Genomic DNA, 19,700 nt, shown 5'->3' on the forward strand with positions numbered 1-19,700 from the left:
TAGAGATTGAACAAGCTCTCCCTGCTGCAGTCTATCATCCTCCTTCCCCAGGTACGACCCCTGTGGCACCCTTGGCCAGTGTCCTGGGTGTGAGGAGAAGATGATCTGCTGGAGGCATTTGAGCAAGAGCTAAGCCCTCAGCCTTTGCAGCATCCCACTCCTTCTCCCATCCATCTGCCATCTTCCAGGCACCCATCGCGCTAAGGATTGTTTGGTTCCTGCCCCATCCTTGGCCACCCCAGAGCACAGTTGTTCAGGTGTTCACTGCCATCCCGTGTAAATGCTGGCGCCGTAAACCCTCTGTCCTATGGGGTTGTTGTGCCTGTGGTGCCATTGCAGACGCTACCTTCCTTGAGGAGGGGACAACTCTGAGGCCAGGGCTGAGTCTGAGCCTTGCTGTCCCAGTGGGCCGGCATCGGTCACTTGACGCTTTTCTCTCTTCATATGAAACTACTGCAGAACGCTGGAATACCTGATCAAGCACCTGACTCACCTGGCCTCCTTCAGCAACATGACCAACATGCACACCAGAAACCTGGCCTTGGTGTGGGCTCCCAATCTCCTCAGGTACAGTAGAGAGTCCCCTAATACAGAGACCAATGCTGAGCTCCAAGGGGAGCACCAGCACCTGAGCCTGGAGACCCATCCCTTGAGGGAAATGCAAAAACAGGGAAAAGCAGAACAACTAAAAGGAACAGTAGAGCAGAGCAAACAGCTTTTAAAAGGAGAAAAAATTCTTCCAGGTTGAATAATCTGAGGTCTTACTGCCAGCACCCAAGGAAGCTTGTGGTTTTGAGTGTTTCTTATAAAAAAAAAGCTGTTATTTGCAAGTTGAGCACATTGATTTAAAAATGAGGCGTTAGCTCATCACTGTGGAACGGAAATGACATTTCTGACAGTGCCAGTGCTTCTGCAGTGGGGCGGTGAGAGACAGCAAGGCTTGGAAGGGAGGGCAACAAGGCAATAATACTACAGGCCTGTGCCCAGATCTGCTTGAGCATAAGTGAGATGAGTTGGTGGGCTTAAGATGGCACCTAGTGTCAGATCTCAAGACCACCAGCTAGTTTGTCATGTTTGCTATGCCTGTCACTCTGCTGAGAAGAGGCCCGGATAAGATGCAGGCAGAGGTTTGGCTGATATGTTGTAGAGCTAAGCAGAACAAGAAAAAATAGCACCTGGAAAAAAAAATATTGAAATATTTTCTATCTTGTTGAAATTCCCTTCCCCGTCCATCCCATACCCATGTACTGACAGGAATGAACTATGCAGGGAGAGTCCAGGACTGCAGGTGGGGAGGAGAGGGGTGCTGGCAGAGCTGGCAGGGGGAGTCCTGAGCTGGCAGAGGACAGGAGCGAGGGACATTGGCTAGAGAGGTACAGGCCTGAAAAGCGTTCTCTAAAGAGTTATCTCACCCTTTTAGATCACGAATCAGGCAGAGCAGGTTCTGAAAATGAATCAAATGTTGACTCTATTGAATATCACAAAGTGGATCTTTACTACTGAGACATTTTTATTCTAGCATCTGTCCTTGTCAAAAAACCTGAAGTCTGTTTCCTTTTGCAATCTTTCCTAAGTGCAAGTCCCAGGGAGGAAAAGAAAGGAGCAAGCAATGCAACTGCAGTCTCCTTACAGGGTTATCCTCTTGGCAATGCCCCAAGCTATTATCTAACACACCAGTCATTAACTTTACAAAGGATCCATTGCCCAGAGATAATTTCTTCAGCAACACTTTGGCATGTCAAGATAAGGAATGTTTCTTTGCTGAGAGCAAGAGTGAGAATGTGGGAGTGCAAGGGGGCAGAGAAGCACAGGGCACACGGCAAAGCATTGAAAAAATTGGTGTGGGGAAGACCTGAGCAGGGTTCTAAGGGATTTCACTGAAAGATGATTGAAGCATTGAGTAGGGATCTGGAAGCAGTGTTTGAAGGCTCCTGCATTGTCTTTCAGGCCCAACTTCGAAATAGCTAAAAGAGGAGCATAGAGGGAGAAGAGTGGAGTTTGAGAGCCACAGTTTTATCTACTGCTGAAGAATGTAAAAGTGAAGTAGGGAAAATAACACAGGCAGGAAAGAAAGCAGCAGAGGTGACAGACAAAAGAGGGAAAATAATTTTTAAAAGAGTGAAAAGGCAGAGAGGATGAGGGGCTGTGAGGGAACGAGAGCAAAAGGTGCAGCAAGAGTGGGGAAAAAATCCCTGTTCCAAGTCTTGCAGGAAGAAAATTGATCTCTCCTTCCCAGGGGCTGTGTGTGGCAATGCTGGCTACTAGCATATCTCTTTCCTGGTGCAGGTCAAAGGAGATTGAGGCGGTTGGCTGCAATGGGGATGCAGCTTTCCTGGAGGTGCGAGTGCAGCAGCTGGTGATCGAGTTCATCCTGAATCACGTGGATCAGATCTTCAACAACAACAGAAAAGACAGCTGTGCGGACAACATTGGTAACAACCTCCCTGAACCACTCTACGTGTCACTTGCCATGTACTCCAGCTCTAACTGTATCCCCTTTCACTAATATTTCAAGCACATCAACCCTTACCGGGCTCACAGACTCCCCCAAACACATCTTAAACCCAATCCCTCATTACTCTTGTCGTCTTCATCCCCATCCTCAATATTTTCTTTTTGAACACTAGCCTCCTTCAGTGTGCTTGCAGATTGCCCTATGGCTCATCTTTTGCATGATCTCACTTGGCTTAGCCCTTTCTGCAAAAGGAAGACCACCTGATTGCTTCTCAACGCTGGCCTAAACTTTCTCTCTAAGCCCATCAGCCACAGTCTCAATTCTTCTCTCAGGCTCCCCCAGTTATAATTCCTCATACCGATGATACCTGCCCTGCAGCCACCATATCCACCCAAGTCAGAGGCCACACTCCCAAGATAAAAATTAAGTCTGTGTTCTAAAAACTTATGTCTTGTACTTGGGGACATTTTATAAAAAGAGATTTTTTTTTCCTGGGACATCAACAGTCTTAGGAGATGCTGATTTTTGCTAGTGAGAGGTTTGTTGTCAAAATGCTTTTAAGCCTGGGAAGTGAGAGGGCTTGGATCCACAGTGACCTCACATAATTTCAGAAATACGCATTGTTCTGTTTTACACACTGGGAAGACTCATAATACCTGCAGAAGTGAGGGAGTAACCTTTCTGCTTTCCAGCCCTGTGTCATCTTGTTCCATCTACCTTTCCCTTAACGTGTGGCATTCCCTGCTAGTCTGTTCTTGGAGCCCGCAGTTCCAGTGCAGTGCCCTACTCGACCTGTAGCATCCCTGCTCTGCTGGTGCAGGTGCCATTCCTATGCCCTTGTTTATGCCCTGGCAGAAGGCACAGAGTAAAAAAGTGCTTCTGTACTGCCTTAAGCATTGCAGCAAAACATTGACTAGTAAATTCCAAGGCTTCTGGTTGTACTGCAGGTCACTGGCCCAAAACTGACCCAAGTTTTGTAAGTGCTGAACACTGCTGACCTTTAACAGCTGTGTGGAGTCAGGAGAGGAACATGCTGATGGTCCCAGTTGATTTCTTAGTGGGAAAGTGCCCCTTCACCCAGCCCCCCTGCACAAGCAGGAGCTTGCACCCTGCTTCAGCTAAGTACATAATGGACTACGGAGACTGCACTTCCTTTATGCATGTCGAGGAGGTCTGTTTAGGACAGGGCTGTTGGTGGGGCGGCATATGGGAAGTTGGCTTTGCCACTGCACATGTAAACAGAGAGCTTCAGTTTCCAGGGCTGTTGGTCACACTCCTTTCCATAGCCCTGAAATGCATTAGGAAGGTAAAGTAATGCTGGTTTTTAGAACAGCCCCCCTTCCTGGAACAAGACGAGGAGAAAGATGTGGAAGTGAGAGAAAGAATTAGGCACCAGGTTTGGATCGGGGACCGAACTGCTCCAAAATCTGGGGAGGGAGGGAGGTAAGGAGGGAGGGGAAAGGGGAATGTGTGAATCCTGGTGGTTTTCAGAGACGCCTCGTTCACACCGAAGCGTCTACAGCAGAGGCAGCAAGTCTGGGCAACACAGCCTTTGGCTGGCGAGCGTAGCCCCTGCTGGGAATGCACTCAGATGGATAAGGTTGCTGGGGAGATGGAAGACTCATCTGACAAAAAGCCTCTCTCCCTGCACGTGCTGCTCCTTTCCCCCCTCCGCAGGAGATGTTCCAGTCAAATAAAGACATGAAGTTCTTGCTCTCATCTCTCCTCACCCCAGGCGGGAATGTATTTTCTTGCTTTTCAGAGAGCGCATCGGTTGTGAAAAGTCCGACCCTCCCCTCAGCCTCCCTGCCGATGAAACTGGTGAGCCTGGAAGAAGCACAGGCACGGAGTCTGTCTGCCTCCCACCCTGCTCGGAAGGAGAGAAGAGAGAACAGCTTGCCTGAAATTGTCCCTGTAACTGGGTCCCTCTTCCACACAGTTGTTGACCTCCCCGACAGCAAGTAAGAGCCAAGAGGAGTGTAAAGTGCAAACAAAAAAGTGCAGGTTCCCCAGCATGATCAGGAATGAGACTTTTGTTAGTGTGATACCCCCACACCTGCACGCATGAATCTACAGCCACCATTGGGAGAAAATTGTGTGCCCTTCTCAAAAGAGGCACAGCTGCTCCTGAGAAGCAATTGCAGTTGCTGGGTTCATAGCTCCACTAGTCCTCATCCCTCCAGCGGGGCAGAATCTTGCAGACCTCCTGCAGGAGGAATTAACTGTCTTTGCATCCTTGTGTTAGCTCAGGATTAGGCTAAATATGGGCTGAACGTGGAGCAGGTCTGGACACAGCTCTCCTACGAGTTCCACCTGCTGGTGGCTGGTCCATGGCGCGCCTGTTGGCATTGACCTGCTCAACTTCATCGTTCTCCAGGTTCCTCTGCACTCATAGCCAAGCAGTAAGGCGAATTTTCACTCCTAGCCTGGAGAGATATTTACATAATGGCATCTATGCCACCTATGCCTATGCCAGGAGAAGAGTCTGATTTCAGCTGACGTTGCTGCATTTGTTGGCACTGCTGCCCAGCATAAGTATTTATCTATTGGTCTATCTATCTGTTAATATATGGCCACTGTACTGCCTGGTTCTGAGAGATTATAGCCGCTGCAGCAGGAGGCTCATTAATCTACTGACCCATAAAGAACCAGAGCACCTGATATATTTGCACCTGATATATTTGCACCTGATATATTAAAGCAAAAAGGAGCCATATAACAGAATACTGGCAAGAGGATAACCAGCTTAAGACAAAAGGGTGTATTGCCCCTCTAGAGTACCTTTTCCTTTCTCACTTGAAGAGAACAGTCCTATCCCCAAGGTATTAATTCTCTTTGTAGGACTGATTTGTGCTCTTCTGAGTACAGATCTGAAAGAAAAGCAGAACTGTGTGGGTAGAAAGCCCATTATGGAGAGCAAGTCAGGGAGATAAGAGGGTTCTTGCTCTGGAAGAGGGGAGATTGAAGGAGTCGTCAGAATGGGTATGTGAAGGAACTGAAACAGAGCTTCATGTAGTAATATGCGTAGAAGAAAACTGGCTTCAGGAGTAGCAGCTTCTTTCTGTTTAAAGCTGAGATTTCCGAAGAGACACAGGGAACTGGTGTCCCACTTCCTCTGACAGTTATGAGAAATTGATCTAATTCCCTTAAGCTTCCTCCTTTTTGGTTAGTACATTATACTTGCATAAGATCATATAACACCTATGACTAAATTAATGTTGGCCTGAGAAGTGTTAATAGCTAGTTTGTATTAAGGGATCCTTTTATTTTTGCAAATTCATAAAAACTATAAGATATGTGGACTTTAAAGAATAGCTTTGTGCACTGAGTGATAGTACCAGTTCCATGAGTCCTCTGGAATTTATCTTGCATTCCGTCATTAAAACCCATTAAAAAAGCAATTTTTCTTTACTGTATTGCAAGATAGTTCTAGCCTCGGAAACCTCTCCTTTCTGGATGCGAGCATGGTTGGTCGCTCAGTCAATCACTGTTGCTGTAGCATGATGCCAGAGCCAACTCTCTGAAGAGTCGGCTTAGGTGTCTTTCCATCCATGACGCAGTTAAATCAGCAATACAGATAAATCACTTACAGAAAAGCAAGAGTTGGTTGTGTAGCTATGCCTTGCATGCCTTAGAATCAAAAGAGGTGTGAGAAGGAAAGAGGGACAGTGTTGAGGGGAGAGAGCTCAGAGGCTTTTGTGGGATATTAAAAAGACAAAAGTCTCTAGGATTTGGTAACCTCCTGAGCCCTTTTTCCTTCCAGGAGAAAATTATCTACCAAGTCCAAGAAATGGAAGTCGATATTTAACTTGGGCCGTTCTGGCTCAGAATCAAAGTCTAAACTGAGTCGAAACGGGAGTGTCTTCGTAAGGGCACAGAAGCTTTCTGGTAAGAACACACTTTTCAGTTAAGTATTTCTCTCTGCAGCTTTCTCCTGCAATACTGATTGCATGGGGCACCTGTATCCACATGACACTAATACCATTAGACTTGAGATAGTCTAACGGGGTCTTGTTTGTTGCCTGGTTTCATGCACATCTCGTTTTCATGTGATGGCAAGAAACTCCCTTTTAGGATGATATGCTAGACAGCTACAGTAAATATTCTGTTTTGGTATGTGATAAACAGGCTCACGTTGCCCAGCTGTCAAGCTTGGGGACTAGGAAATGCTATGTAGGTTTGGATTAGTCCACTCTTCCAGCCCAGCCAGCCTCTGGCTCCTAATGTTCCTTACATGGCACTGGGTGAATGGCTGCCCTTCTAGGCTGTCCTTCCACTAAAAGGCATTAAAGAACCAACTGTGTTCAGTGTCTTTGTGAAAAATAAGGCGCCAGAGTTCCTATGGCTCCTGGCTCTCAGCACTTCCAGGGAAGCTATTACTTTTGCAGAATTTACAAGGGAGAAGTTGTCTTTTCTCCTGGCTGTAATCCCAAGTTCTAGCCCCTCCTGAGCTGCAATCTCTTAAACACTCTGCTTCCTAGAAAATCACATGGCAGTGCCAATTCCCAGTGTTCAGAAATGATGACTCAAGTTCTAAAAATCATGAAGTTGACTTAAAAGTAATCACAGTTTTTAAAAGGAAAGTATACCTTTTTTTTACCTGAGTTTATAAAGAAGTGTTTCGGGTTTATATGTCCTAGATTTTTTTAGTATCTCCAAGTCAAGAAATTTACTTTTTGAAAAGAAGATGAAGGTGGAATTTTTTTTTTCTAATCTCATGACTCCAGGAGCTGGTGTTTGGAGGAGCACTACCAAACATTGCAAGACTTAAAATAAAATAGTTAATGTTGGCAACATTACCTACCACCACATATAAAGAGGCTGTATTTGGAGCAGAACTGAGTGTGAAGCCAAATGCTGGATCCAGCTCTTTTTGGACCCCTGCCTTCCCCCATGTTTTGCATGTACAGATGGCCTCGCATAGGGTGCCCATGGCAGACCTCAAAATAGCTCTCCATCCTATTTTGATCATGGGATCACCTTCTCACTTTGATAAGGAATAATCTGTCCCAAAATAGTGCTAATCCAAGGATGCCCAGCAATGACTGGAGCCCAGTGATCGTGGGGGCTGAGCCTTGTTCCAAGCGCAGTACTGAGTGACAGGAGGCTGTACATTTTCACCAGCAGGACACACAAATGCGCAACCGTGCACAGAGATTTAGGCACTGAAGTAGTGCTTTTGAGAAGCAGTCCTTTAGCGCTGCCATGTAGGATTTTTGGGTGCTCTTTGCTTACAGCCTAATGTGAGGAAACAGATGAACTTGCTGTTGAAACTCAGCACGTGCTTTAACACAGTGCGTGTCCATGCACATGAGTCTGCAAGTCACATAAAATGCCATCTCCATGGCTTAAATTCTGTTCCTCTGGGAAAGCGGAGCCAGTGCTCAAGACATCATGCCATATGAACGTAAAAGGTAGCCAGGACTCCATATAAATGCAAAAAGTAGCTGGACTTTCTCCTATGCTCATGTGAAAGTCAGTCCCAGAAGCCTTAATTATATAAACAAATGAAGTCCAACAAGCTTGCTCACTTTCTGCCTTACCTACTTTGTGCAGCTTTGTAAATAGTAAACTTTGCTCCCAGACATTTTCCAGAGCTCCATGAACTCTTTTTGGGCTGCCAGAGACTAACTTGTCTTCCTTGCCAGCTACATTCCCCCCATCTCCCCTTTTCAGAGTGGTAACAGCTACATGCCTCCAGAACCTCTCAGGAACAGACCTGTAGAGTGTCTGGTGACAAACGGCAGCTTATTTCTGGACAAGCAAGTCCAGCGAGGATGACCAGGAAAATATGTTGCTTACCGCCCTCATAAATTTCCTGGAGTGCTTGCTGGAGGCAGGGTATGCTCATGCCAGAGAAAGAGAGTGCACCATAAAAATAACCCAACATTTGCTATCAGGAATGAGAGGTGAGAAGGCATTTATGTCAGTTTAGTTAAAAAGTCCCCACAGCCAATAGCCTGACTTGATCAGGGAGGGCAGTGGCGCATAACAGCTTTGGGGATGCTTGACTGCTTCACATTGGAGATGGTGCTGACTGGCTGGGTTAAGTATAGCTCTCCACGTGTCCGGCAAGTGCAAAGCTGTTGTTAGCGCTAGCAGATCCCCAGCTGTGTGGACAAGTGGTGTGGATAATAAGCCGCGTGGTGTGGATACAGAGGGGTAACACTTGGAAATGGAAAATGACTTTGATGTCTGCCTGGCATGCCTGTCTATGTAAGCCTTTGGTCCTTATGGGCTGAAACCTGCAAAGCCACAGGATCTGAAGCCTGTTTCTAAAACTCATTTTCCACAGAAAAAGCAACTATTCGGCCCGCGAAGAGCATGGACTCGCTGTGTTCCCTGCCAGTGGAAGGTGAGACATCAATAACCTATACCGTAAGGGCAAAAGATTGCACCTCTGCATTCTCAGCTTTCCCCTGTGCCTGCATGTATGTGGTGGTCTGTTTCTTTGCCTATCTCACCGTATCGTGTATCTTGGTATGCTTGTGCCACGGCTGCTGACATGTGCCCCCACCTTTGTGTGCCTGCATTTTTAACCCTTTTCTGTGTCTTTTATGTTGGTGCATGCACCTGAGATTTACCGCTGTGCCTAGCTGCATCTTTATTAGCAGTGGGATTGCCTCGTTTTCATTCTTGGTTATTCTGGGCACAAAATTCCCATTTATAAGGAAAAGTATAAAGCAGTGAAAAGTGCTTGCAATAAGCCAACAAAGCCTGGAGCTGTGATCTTTGTGGGCAATGCATGCTAGCCCTAGACTTGGCTGTATATGATTGAGAGGGGCCCCTAATAAGTGTCTTGAGTGATTTCCACTGCACGGCATTCTACCCAGCCCTGCCTGCCCAGTTTGAAGGAGGCCCCAGGCCTGGAGGCTGGAAGGTCTTCAGTGAGTGCTGTCCCCATCTCTCTGGGGAAATATGGGTATTCACCAGGGCAGGACTCATCCCTGGAGGGACTGAGGAGGGCTCCTCACAGAGGAAGGTTGCTACTTCCTACTGACTCCCTCCTATCTCCCACCTCTAGGGGAGGATGAAAAGAGCAGATTCAAACGGACAGTGACTACTGGAGGATTTTTTGTTCCGGTAATGAAGATACGGACAGGTGGCACAGGCAGCTCATATGACCTCAGCAAGGAGAATGAGTGGGAGCGGGAAGGATCTGCCATGGGGGCCAAAGGATGCTCAGAGCTAAGTCCTCCCCGGACACCGCAGGCAAAGTCACCCCCTGAGCAGCTGAAGGTCTTCCGGGCAGCAGAGGATGCCGAAAACGAGCAGACTTCCTCCAAAGGCGGCCGCATGTTCTACACCTCCGAAACAGCTGCCAAGTCAGGCTTCCCAAGCAGCCTCTTTCCCTTGGAGGCCTCCCCTCGTCACCAGAGGAAAGCCCTGAACATCTCAGAGCCCTTCGCTGTCTCCGTTCCCCTCCGGGTATCCGCAGTCATCAGCACTAACAGCACCCCCTGCCGTGTGCCCGCCAAGGAGAAGCTTTCCCTCTCCAGCCTAGAGGAGCTGTCTTCCCTGGTGGCTGAGAACACGAGCCCCTCTGCCCTGGAAGCGGGAACGCACACGAGGACAGAGCAGGTGCTGGAGCCGAAGGAGAAACAGCCGGGGCCCACCCTGCCAGTGGAAGCATCCAGAGGTAAAAGTGTGTTAGGTAGGGGGATGTGGAGCCTCTGCCAGGCTACTGGAGGTGCCCTGCAGCTTGGTGGTGTGGAGGTTGCTCTAGCCTGCTCTCGGGCAGGAAAGACACCAAGCTGTAGCAGGGAAGGTGTTGATGGTAGCAGGTCAGGTTGGCGCTTGTTGCAGTAATGAGACTGGGGAGGTGGGTGGCCTCCCAGCAACGTCCTACTGTGCCCAGAGGGAGTTCTTTAGCTTTGTTAGCTGACATAGGGTTGAAACAGCAGCGCTTTGTCTCAGGGCACATGTTTTCAGTCACAAGCAGTTACATCGTTCATTTGTGTTTTGATCCAGGCTCTCACCCTGAGGAGCTGGTGGCAGCCAGGAAACCCGAGACCTTAGAAACTCCACAGCCAGCAGCAGAAAATCGGGAGACGTTATGTGGGCAAAGCAGCTGCACAAGCAGCACCAGCAGCCCCCGGCAGTCCTCAGAGCAGAGTCCCACCTTGGAACAAACACCAGCCTCAGAGTTTCATACGCGGCCGTTCCCTGCAGACAAGGTAGAGCAAGGACAGCTCAAGATGAAGGATGTCTCCTCAGAAGGCAGCTGTGGCCAGCAGGAAATCGAGATGGCTAAGATGGAAGAAGGGTCGCGCTTACGAGATGTGGTAAGGAAGAAGGCATGAGAAAAAAGATGGGGGACAATGTCATGGTGGTGACTGGGAGGTTGTTTAAAGTTTCATTGTGTGTCCGTAGTCATGAAAACTCAGTCTATGACCTAGGTTAAGCAGGGTCAAGAATTGACCATGTAGTGATTTAACTTCTGTGCACACCACCATGTGGTGATTTACCTTTACACAACTACCTACTGTCCTCTTTTGGTCTTCTTTTCCTGTAATTATACAATTGCAGTCAGTTTAATCTGTCTGCTCTGGGACTCTTCAGATGTGAGACTATCCGGATATCTGAGCATTTTGACCCACGGTCTCTGAAATCCCCTTCTATTTTTGCTGTCCCATTTGTCCTGGGGAGGAACAGTCCTTTTTTCTTCCATTCTCTACACACTATTTTTAAAATTATTATTATTTTTCCTCCTCTGTATCTCTAGCAGAGCTTTTTCACCAAGTTTCTTACAGCGATACTCATCTCTGGACAGCTATTTAAAGATCCGTTGGCATAGCTCCTTGAATAGATTATTCATGCCTGTTCGTGTGCGATTTGGGAACGCAGATCTTCTGGCAAGGCCAAGCGAGCCTGAATGGGAAGAGCTGAGAAACAGGCTGAGACATTCCAGCTACTCATTCACCTCACTCTTTCAGTACATCTGTCCAGGCCTCATTTTGGCTGCACCTCAGATCTTCTCCATAAACCCGCTTGTTTATAAACTTATTTCCTTCCTTGAACTGGTAGCAGTATGCGTGTCTGTGTTTCTGTACCCATGAGTGTGCTCATCCAGGAGCCTGTCTATTCTAAGAGGGCTGTTTGAGGAAAATTGGAGGGGTATTTACTGGCAAGTTGTGAGCTGCCAGGTCACGGCATTTCTTCTGTTTTTCAGACTGAGGAGGACCCTGCGAATGCCCTTCTAGAACCGCTGTGGCCAGAGATACAGCAGGAACTGAAAATTATTGAACCTGAAGAGGAGCTCTTGCTCTTGCCAGCAGTTGTCCCCCAGACGGGCCTAATTTCTGAATCCTCTTCTTCAGTACAAACAGATAGTTCTTCCTCTGGCCCAGGGCAGAGTCCAACACTGTCTGAGCAGAAATCTGCAAGCAGAACACCACAGATAACAACTCAGGTGCCTTTATTTGGTGCCGGTATGGAACAACAAGAAAACGTCCACAACTGCCAGTCTGATGTGGTTGCACAGCAGAGCTGTGCTTCAGCTGTACCCAAACTGGGTACTCTTCCGACTGGCACAGCCGCTCCAAAGAACCACCACCCAGTGGTGGACAGCAGGAGTGAATGTGTCACTCCTTCCCTGGACTGGAAGCTTCATAGTCAATCAGAATTTAATGAGGTTGCCCCAAGTCGTGAATTTTCTTGTTCTAAGGGAGCATGTCCAGAGTCAGGGAGAGAAAAAGATAGCACTTGCCAGCTGCAGAGGGAAAAGGAAAGTCTTACCAGAGTCCAGACTCAGAAGGAGAAGCCTGAGATAATGACTGCTGATGAAAGGGACACATTCTCCTCCAAGGCGCTGAGTGGAGCTGGAATCCAGGAGCTGAAGGAGGGCAATGCTGTTAGCAGAACCCATGATGCTGGTGACCAGGATGACGAGGATACCTGGACAGATAATGTGCAGAGCTTAGAACTTGTGGAGCCATGGGAGGATCACCAGTGGGTCACAAGCCCACTCCATTCCCCCACCTTTAAGGACATTCAGGAGAAGATGATACAGGAGTTTCAGCCACAGAGCCAGAGAGCAGAGACAGGCCTTTCTCTTAGACCACGATTCAGTCGTAGCCTCTCCCTGGACAGTAAAGACACAGTGATGAGTCTGTGGACTATCCCATTCTCTTCCATAGATGCCACTGACCAGCAGCAACTATGCAGTGACATTCTGCCAGTGACTTGTGAGCTTCCCAAAACACAACGCATCTCCCCCTCTAATTTGGGCAAAGCTAAGCAAGATGAGAATAGCACAAGTCCTCCAGAAGAACCTTCGAAACCTGAGGAGCTGAGGTACCCCTTCAGCAGGGAGGAAGCACCAGCTGAGAAAGAAGGACCCTCCAGAATCCCTCTTTCAGAGCCAGAGGAAAAGAAAGTGGATGTGAGCAAAGAACACCCTTGGAGCTCAAAGCCTGAGCTGCCTTTATCATACCAAAATAGCCCAGGCAGTTCTTCACAGGTGAAGAACACAAAGGAGGAGTTATCCATGTCTCAGGACACTGCCCTGGGAGGAGAGACGGTTACCAAAACATTGTGCTCTGCCACTGAGTCACAGCTAAGTAATAAAGGTGAAGAAACACCTCGCAAAGTGAAGACTAGGCCATCGTCCCTCAACTTGGATTCACTCCTTCCAGCCCCAGATTTCTTCACATTCGAGAGCCTGTCCATGCCCTCTGCCCCCGGGAACTTCTTGTGTGGGCAGAAGGAAGTAAAAAGCAGTGATTCTGTCCCATCCCTGCCGACTGCCTGCCCTGCTGCCAGTAAAGGCGTACCCTGGGCGTCTCATTTCAATGCCCACGTGGATCTAGACTTGGATTACCTGGCAGTGGCCCACGCCACCACTGGCCGTCGTAACTCTGCCCCTGTCAGCGTGTCAGCGGTCAGGACCTCTTTCATGATTAAGATGTGCCAGGCTAGAGCGGTGCCCGTAATACCGCCAAAGATTCAGTACACCCAGATCCCCCAGCCCCTGCAAGCTCAGAACGCTGCTCCGCCGGCCGAGAAGAAGGAAGCAGAAACTAAGCAGGCCGTCAGGCAGACTCAACGGGTTGCGTGGAGCCACCTGGAGGCCCCCAAGAGCCCACTGACAGAGAAGAAAGCCAAAGCAGAGAAAGAAAACAGTGACCCAGCTCAAAAGGACTCAGCCTGTCCTTGGCACAGCAGCCTTGGCTCTCCGCTGGAGCCATCTCAGTCCAGTCATCACCCAGCTCTGGATGCCCCTGTTCTGCGCCGAAAGCGCACCTCTGAGGGGGAGACAGCTGGAGATAACCCTCAGTCCTCGAAGATGGAGAGGCCATCAGGGTTCTCCAAGCCTTCCTATAGATCTAGGCCTGGGAGGCCCCAGAGTCTGATTCTCTTCAGTCCCCCTTTCCCCATTATGGACCATCCCTCCTCTTCAGCAGACTCCAGGGTGTTGTTATCACCCATAAGGAGCCCCACTCAGACCACCTCTTCAAGCCCCATTTGTGGTGATCTGTCTGAGACTTCGCGGACAACGCCTGAGGGGGTGACGCTGCGGAACAAAATGACCATCCCCAAGAATGGCCAGAGACTGGAGACCTCTACTAGCTGCTTTTACCAGCCCCAGAGGCGCTCTGTGATTCTGGATGGACGAAGTGGGAGGCAGATTGAATAGCAACTGCTTCTCTTATTCCTTTTCCGTGGTGGATGGGATGGGAGTGTCCAAGACCAACTCTGTTGCCATTTTGCTGTTGTTATAACTATTTTGTGCAAGATGGACCCGAATCCTTTACGATTTCCTGCAAAGCATTTTGCTACAGAGGGTCATAGTCTTTTTGTCTTGCTTTTCCTTCCCTTTCTCACCCCTGCCCAGTCCCTCACTGTCTGCTTTTTTTTTGTAAGCCAGTCCCAGGGAACTTGCATTTCCTCATACTTATTGTCTAACAAGCCCTGTGAAAGTCTCATCCTCCCTATGGAAAAAAGGAAAAATAAGTCTTGGTATAATTAGAAAATAGGGCTGGGAGGAAACACTGTTCCAAAGCACTGCAGCCCAGGGTGCAGGGGCACAACATCTGCTGAGGAGGTAAGTCCAGATGTTTGGGACCTCCTTCCATTATTTTCCAGCCACCAGTGAATGACCATGCCTATCCATCTCTGTTGTCTGATTTAGACAGTGTAAATGAACAGTGCAAGGAGACTGGGAATAGCTGAAGAGGAAGGTGAAGCTGGCATGAGCAAGTCATACAGAGTGTGAGACACCCAAGGATGTTCCAGTGACAAACATACAACCTGAAGGCGCTGCCTCCAGCTCTATCCTTGCATCAAAGATGTGCTCTTTCCAGCATGTGCAAGCAATGGAAGTAGCTGGACAGGGAACATGTTCTTTTAATCTTCCAAGTCCTGCTCATGAGTTTTGTTGTGCTCAGCCACACCTTCCTTGGGCAGACAACATCCGTGTGGCTTGGGAATGAGTGTGTAGCTGACTATCCAGCGGTAGAGACTTCTCAGGCTAGTATCAATGAAGGCAAAGATACGGTTGTAACAAAGGCCAGTATCAAATATTTTCATCATTGCTTAAAGCCAGATGACACCTCTGCAACTATCTCCATCTGTGCTCCACACTGCCAACAGCTGAGAAAAGCAAGAGGATCTTCTGATCTGCACGTCCTTGGGCTATTGCCCTTTTGCACCCTGACTGACATATCTTTGACCCTTGGTCTTTCATTGCCACTGTGTGGCATGTCCCCAGGTGCTTCTTTCTCCTTTAAACTTCCTCTCCTTGTGATTTTACATTGTTTCTTTGAGAGCATGGCTGGTTGTCACCTCCCTGGCCCTCAGTGCTTTGAGGTTGATTAAAAGTATGGTAAAGAGGATGATTTGTGGGACTGCAGAACAGATCATGAACAATATCCTGAGAGGGGGATTTGAAGTGAATCAAACTCTCTGCTGAAGGGCCGTTACTGTTACAGGCAAATACACATTTGTATAAGCAACAGCTGCCGCAGGAATAGAATTAAAGCTTCCTTTACAAAGCCTCTAACTCTATGTTAACCACAGGCTCATCTATTGCCTGGTATGTGACTGTGGGCAATTGCAAAGTCAGGTACAGCTCGTGTTGTCTCTGCAATTTAAATGTCACTAGCGACTATGGAAGAGATGGGAACACAGGTGTTGCTGCCAGCACTGAGATTGTCCCTGTAATGGTGCTTGCAGGGGCCATCATTCATGGAGATGTCTAAGTCTGTAGGCCCTCGGATGAGTATTATGGACTACAGTTTAAGCAGTAACTGAGCATCTGGTAGGAGGTGCTATAGTTAATGAGTGTCAGTCAGAATTTCCCAATGGATGTACGTTCAGGGCTTTTTTTCTGAAGTGCTGGCATTTTCAAATTGTTAGCAAACTCAACCCATGAGCTCTTGGTCTGTACTGAATGTGTCACTTATTTAGTGTCATTGCGGCTGGAGGGCCCAGAGTCTGTACAGTGCTTTCTCTGCACTCTTTGATTGCTAAAGGTGCCAGAGTACTTTTGAGAAGTTCTGTGCCCACAAACGCAAGGAATTTTCTCCTGCCATATCCAAAGGGAGCGTGAAAAAACAAGAGGGCTTTTCCTTGTCAGTTGCAGTCTTTGATCCTCCCCACTGTACTCTTGTGCATAACGCAATGTAAGAGGGAACAGAGCAGAGAACTAAGTCTGCGCTGTCAGTTTTGTTGAGGGAGAATATTAAACCAGATGAGAGCCTGGAGTTCTTGTTTGTGTCCATGTTGTCTCACAGATGTCAGCCTATGCTTTACCTGGGCAAGCCATGGACGGCAGGTCCAGAATATGCAGCTTCATGACGATTGTATTATCCTCCCCCCAGACCATAAGATGCCTGTGCAGCCTCCCATTAAAAGTAGGGGATTGCCAGTCCTCCATGCTCCTCATAGTTAGCACAGCTCTGTCCTGCATTTACATGGCACCCAAATGCCTTTTTTACTGCCTCATGGGAAAGATTTTAACCACCCCGGCTGGGTTAATGGCAAATGACTTGGAAAGGTGCGACACAAGGTATTGTGGTAAGGCTTTACAGAAAGTAAAAGTTGTGAAGATGATGCCCAGGTTTTTTTGGCATCAACAAAATAGTTTACTTTGGGCAGGGATTTATATTCTCTCAGTTCCTAGGAGTTTTGACTGCCAAGGCATGTGGAACAGAGCCAGCGAAGCTCACGAAGTAATGTATCAAAAGAAAAAGAACATGTGATGAAACCTTGGCACCTTAAATCCGTTCTTCCGCTCCCCCCCCCCCCCCTTGTTCTCATATAAGCTGATCTATGAACAAGAAATGAGGTCTGGCAATTTGTACACAATACACTGTCTCAGCTCTCAACAGCATTCCAGTAAGTAATAGCGCTTTTGGCATAAGTGGTGAAACTCCTGCAAGAGAAAATTATTAGAAATCTTTACTTAGTATTAAAGATCAGCCTCAACTAAAATCTGTATACAGACCATACTTTTTAAGGGTGTTTCAGAATTTGAACTCAGATCCAGGTCCTGGATTTTCATTAAGCAGGGATTCTGTAATGAGATCTCTATTTGGGTAGCTCAAACCCATCTCTATCTACAATTTCATGTCCAACCTTCAGCTGATGTATCAAACTTCCAACAGCCTAGCCAGTGGGCTTAATGCAGGCACATCACTATAGCTCTATGGTCACAAGTGGGCTTCTGTCAAGAGAGCTGAGATAAAGCCCCAGACCCTGCAGAGCTGAGAGTACTTGCTTAGTTGCCAGGTGCACCATTGCACAGGTATCACCACTCCCAAATCCAGACCCAGACTTCTGCAGAGTTTCTAATGCTTGATGATGGATCCATGTTGATACTGATAGTTGCAGTCAGCTTCAAGGACCAGGACTTGATAGTTGCGTAGATTCAGAAAACAGAACCCATCTCCCCTTGAGTGGTGCTGACTGTGTGGTTGAAGCTTCCGGAGATCCAACTTTACTAAGCCATTCCTGGGGTCACCCTCAGGGTCAGGCCCGATGTCATCTTTGCTTCAGAGCCCTTAGGTTGTCCTCTGCCACCCTGCAGCAGAACACTGAACCTGAGATTGGAAGCTCTTCTGAAGTTCAGGGGTTTGCAGTGGTACATTGTGGGTACCAAACTCCTGCCCTCCAGCACAACCCTGCAACACTAGAGACTTTAAGAAAGGATTTTGGGGTTTTTGCTTGGTTTTGGGTTTCTTTGGTTTTTCCTGTGAAGCGTTATGGAGACGGATAGATCAGATTTATGGGAGATGGGTCTGGCCTAGAATTTGAAGTTTTGTATATGGGAAAGCTAAGTCGGTTGCTCTTGGCATTATGGAAAGGACATTCCTAAATAGACTGTCACATCATTTGCAGCTCTGCAAGGATCATTTCAGGTACCCTGCAATACATTCGAGTCCCTTGAGAGTGTGAAGAGTGTAAAGGCCACTACCTAAGTTTGCAGATGGCCCCAGTCTTAGTCATGATACATGTATTGCTTGTGCACCTTTACCGATGGGAGACAAGTGACTAAATGTCACTTATTCTTCCCATATAGTCAGGGGGTTTGTGTAGCTTCTGTTAAGTGTAGATCAGAGTGAAATGGTTGGGCTGGCAAAGATGGGAATCCCCTGACGGAAAGGAGGGACATGGATAATGTTAGCTCATGTGGGAGCTGCCTTATTGGTAAGAGAGTAAACAGAAATGAGGATTGTGTTTTATCTTATAAACCACATTCCTCTGGGCTGTCCATCCCATGCTATCACTTCAGAAAGACTGAAGCACTTCTTCTTTTCACCTTTAGAGCTTCAGAGGAACTTAGGTCTGCATTAGAGAGCATCCATAAAGCCCTGCAACATTTTCCCTCATCCAGAGTCCAAATGGTGCAATCAAAGTCTTTTTTCTTTCTTTATGAATTCTGAAATGCCTGTAGTGGTGAATATTGTGTTAAATTTATACATATATATATATAAAAAGAACATTCTATATAAATATATTAAAAAGAAAATGTAATTAAAATGAAGGAATTGCCTAAATAGAATCCTGCACACCTGTGAAACTTGGGCTGATGCATGGAACTGTTTTCTGCTGCAACTTTTGTGGCACTGAGGGTGTGAGATGAATTGGCTTTTTGCCCACAGAGGAGAAGCTAATTAGTTCTGGCTAATCTGTGGTGGGCAGAAGGCCTGAATCTGCCTTCCTGAGCCAGATCATGTCCTGGGAGAGGAGGGATGAGACCAGGGGAGACCAGAGTGCAAGAACTGATTTAGCTTTCCACTGCAAGCTTCTTCCCAGTCCTTGAAAATGCAAACAATCTACTGGAGCATATATTAGCTTTCAGGCATGCCCAGGTTTTGCAGTTGGCCCTTTTGCTTCTCTCCATCTCTAGAAAAAAAAAAAAAATCTCTAGAACTGGGGGAAAAGCTGTAGCTGATCCCAATTTGGTTTAGCTTTTGCTTGCTCCTAATCAATATAAAGGCTTGTTGATAACTAATTCTGCTCCAAGCAAGGAATGGAAAGCTTGCCACTGAGTTCAACTGGAGATGGAACAGGACTTTAACAGCCCTGGAAAGGAAGGATGGCAGGAGGCAAGTGCTTCCTGAGGGCTCCATGCAGCAGCCCAGACCTTAGATCTTGTTCTTGCAGGCACTGGTCCCCTTTGAAATACTATTTGCTGCCAGGTCAAGGGAAGGGCTGGAAGTCAGACACTGTGAAAAGGACTGTCCCCATCCCACTGGCCCTGGTTTGTGATTATTTCTCCTGCTAGCTCTGATGGATTGTATTTTTGTTAAGCTTTGTTCTCTGTGTGGACTTGCCTGCCTTTGTGCCTTATTGCTTTAAAAAAAAGAAAGAAAAACAACAGCCACAAAAAAAAAAGATGTTTTGCCAGGTCTCAGCCATGAGATTAAACTGGAGTTTTTATAAAAACAGACCTGTGCCCTTGTGATGTTTTGAAACATTTTCTTTTTCCTGGATTTGGTTTATGAATGTGGTGCAAATGCATTTGTCTTCCTTTGACATGGAATTTGAGCCCTTCTTTTGTTGTGTGAGTGGCCAGGGTGCTAAGCTGTGTTTGTCTGGGTTTTGACTGTGGGGATGAAGGTTAGGGCCTGATCATACACTTGTCTGATTAGAGGTTATGAGGGCTGCAGCTGCTCTGCAACTCTGAAAATGAAGTGGGGGCTTGGAGACTTCTGTAGAATTACCATTATCTGAAATGCTTTAAAATTTCCAAGGGTAAAATTCATCTTTTTTCTTACATTTCTAGTTCTACCAGGCT

The 19,700-nt window shown here is 47.4% G+C and overlaps 1 protein-coding gene across 1 annotated transcript in view; it reads left to right on the top strand.

Annotated features, from left to right (window-relative positions):
- The window catches only part of ARHGAP31 (Rho GTPase activating protein 31), a 61,376-nt gene extending 42,026 nt beyond the window's left edge, over nucleotides 1–19,350 (top strand). Inside the window, exons 5-12 of the mRNA XM_075166849.1 lie at nucleotides 460–567; nucleotides 2,287–2,432; nucleotides 4,218–4,416; nucleotides 6,219–6,343; nucleotides 8,751–8,810; nucleotides 9,480–10,094; nucleotides 10,427–10,740; nucleotides 11,628–19,350. Of these exons, the coding sequence (XP_075022950.1) occupies nucleotides 460–567; nucleotides 2,287–2,432; nucleotides 4,218–4,416; nucleotides 6,219–6,343; nucleotides 8,751–8,810; nucleotides 9,480–10,094; nucleotides 10,427–10,740; nucleotides 11,628–14,093 (4,033 nt within the window). The 3' untranslated portion in view covers nucleotides 14,094–19,350. The remainder of the gene's footprint in view (nucleotides 1–459; nucleotides 568–2,286; nucleotides 2,433–4,217; nucleotides 4,417–6,218; nucleotides 6,344–8,750; nucleotides 8,811–9,479; nucleotides 10,095–10,426; nucleotides 10,741–11,627) is intronic.
- The last annotated feature ends 350 nt before the right edge of the window (nucleotides 19,351–19,700 follow it).

Source organism: Calonectris borealis, chromosome 1 (assembly GCF_964195595.1).
Source record: "Calonectris borealis chromosome 1, bCalBor7.hap1.2, whole genome shotgun sequence".
Taxonomy (NCBI): Eukaryota; Metazoa; Chordata; class Aves; order Procellariiformes; family Procellariidae; genus Calonectris; species Calonectris borealis.